The sequence below is a fragment of the Gekko japonicus genome, unplaced genomic scaffold (genome assembly GCF_001447785.1).
Source record: "Gekko japonicus isolate JY-2015 unplaced genomic scaffold, Gekko_japonicus_V1.1 scaffold1371, whole genome shotgun sequence".
In the NCBI taxonomy this organism is placed as follows: Eukaryota; Metazoa; Chordata; class Lepidosauria; order Squamata; family Gekkonidae; genus Gekko; species Gekko japonicus.
Window position 1 is genome coordinate 214,458 of NW_015172596.1, and position 1,580 is coordinate 216,037.

The 1,580-nt window shown below is 48.8% G+C and overlaps 1 protein-coding gene across 1 annotated transcript in view; it reads left to right on the forward strand.

Moving 5' to 3' along the window:
• LIM2 (lens intrinsic membrane protein 2) overlaps window positions 1–1,244 on the forward strand; it is a 5,330-nt gene extending 4,086 nt beyond the window's left edge. Inside the window, exon 4 of the mRNA XM_015421558.1 lies at window positions 1,183–1,244. Within this exon, the coding sequence (XP_015277044.1) occupies window positions 1,183–1,244 (62 nt within the window). The remainder of the gene's footprint in view (window positions 1–1,182) is intronic.
• The last annotated feature ends 336 nt before the right edge of the window (window positions 1,245–1,580 follow it).

Below are 1,580 nucleotides of genomic sequence, written 5' to 3' on the forward strand. Positions count from 1 at the left end.
ACGCCCCTGCATAGTTAAGATCCAATCATATTACACAGATAACAACCAATCCCTTTTGTTTCCTCCAGTACAGCTCTCTTATATTTGATTGGTTACAGTTGTTCATTAGCCAATGAGATTGTTCCAGATTAGAATCCTGGCTAAGGTTTCAAGCTTAACATTACATGTCAAGGGTAAAGACACAACACTGCCGGCTTCTTTGTTTTTCAAAAGGCGAACCAACACTTGCTTCTTTGCTCCTGTCAACGTTGGTGTTGCCTGGTACCCTTTCCCACCAAGCATAAGAAATCTGCTCAAGTCCTTCACTCCCACTTAGGGCTGCCAACCTCCAGGTGGCACCTGGAGAACTGCTATTACAATTGATCTCCAGATGACCAAGATCAGATCCAGGGCCGGCCCCAGCTTATTTTGCACCCTAGGCGAGGATCCCTTCGGGCGCCCCCCCCCCCCGTGCGCCCACCATTTTTCAAAAATAAATGCATTTTAGGAAGAATGAAAAACACAAATAATCAAGAAACTCCCAGAGTACGGGGCCGGGTGCAGTTTGGTGCCCCTAAGGGCCAGCCCGCTCTAGGCGATCGCCTAGTGAGTGAGCCGGCCCTGATCAGATCCCCTGGAGAAAATGGGTGCTTTGTATGGTATTATACCCTGCTGAGGTCCCTCCCCTCCCCAAACCCTGCCCCAGGCTCCAACCCCAAAATCTCCAGATATTTCCCAACCCAGAACTGGCAACCCCACCCACTCAAGGGTTTTTTCAAACAAGGGCTTTGCCTGTCGCACGAGAGATTGCAAAAACCTTTTCCTCTCCCCTGTTTTTAGGGGGATGAACTTCCAGTGACGTGAAGGATTTTGATGAATTCAACAGCTGGCTTCCTTCTTTGTAACTCTGTCGTTTCTCTAATAATTTGGCCTTAATCCTGCTCTGATGGATTTTTCCCCCCGTAATGGACCAATATGACTGTTTTGTGGTGGTGGTTGAGGAAGGATACCTCGCAAAGAGGGCTCAATTCCTCTGCAGAACTACACTTCCCAGGATCCCCTGGGCGATGCCCTGACAATTTAACCCATTGAGGCCAAGTTCATTTTTTAAGTACAGTCGTCTTGTTATAATACTTGCAGCAGCTCTTACAAGAACCATATAGCGCTGAATTCCCCCCCCTTTCCCATCTCCTTTTCTTGCAGGTATCTTCTACATGTGTGCCTACAGGATGCACGAATGCCAACGGCTGGCAGGGACCCGCTAAAGTGGCAGCTGCCCTTCTGACTCGGCGATGTTTCTGCGCCCACGGAAGGGGGATAAGGGTGGGCAGGGCCTCTGGTGGAAATACTCCCTTAATAAATGCTGACTTGGCACAACCGTTACAGATTAACACACCCCTCTACCTGTTTCTGGTCTTGCTTGGAGGTGTAGAGAGTGTGATCATGACGCCCTGAGTTCGAATCTCAGCTCAGGCATCAACATAGGGTCAAATAAGATGTGATGGACAGAGGTTGCTTGTAAGCCAGAACTCCTCAGGAGGGCATAGGAAAGGTTTTGTAGGGTGGCCAAACATTTCCACCCCCATCTAGAATTAACTAAT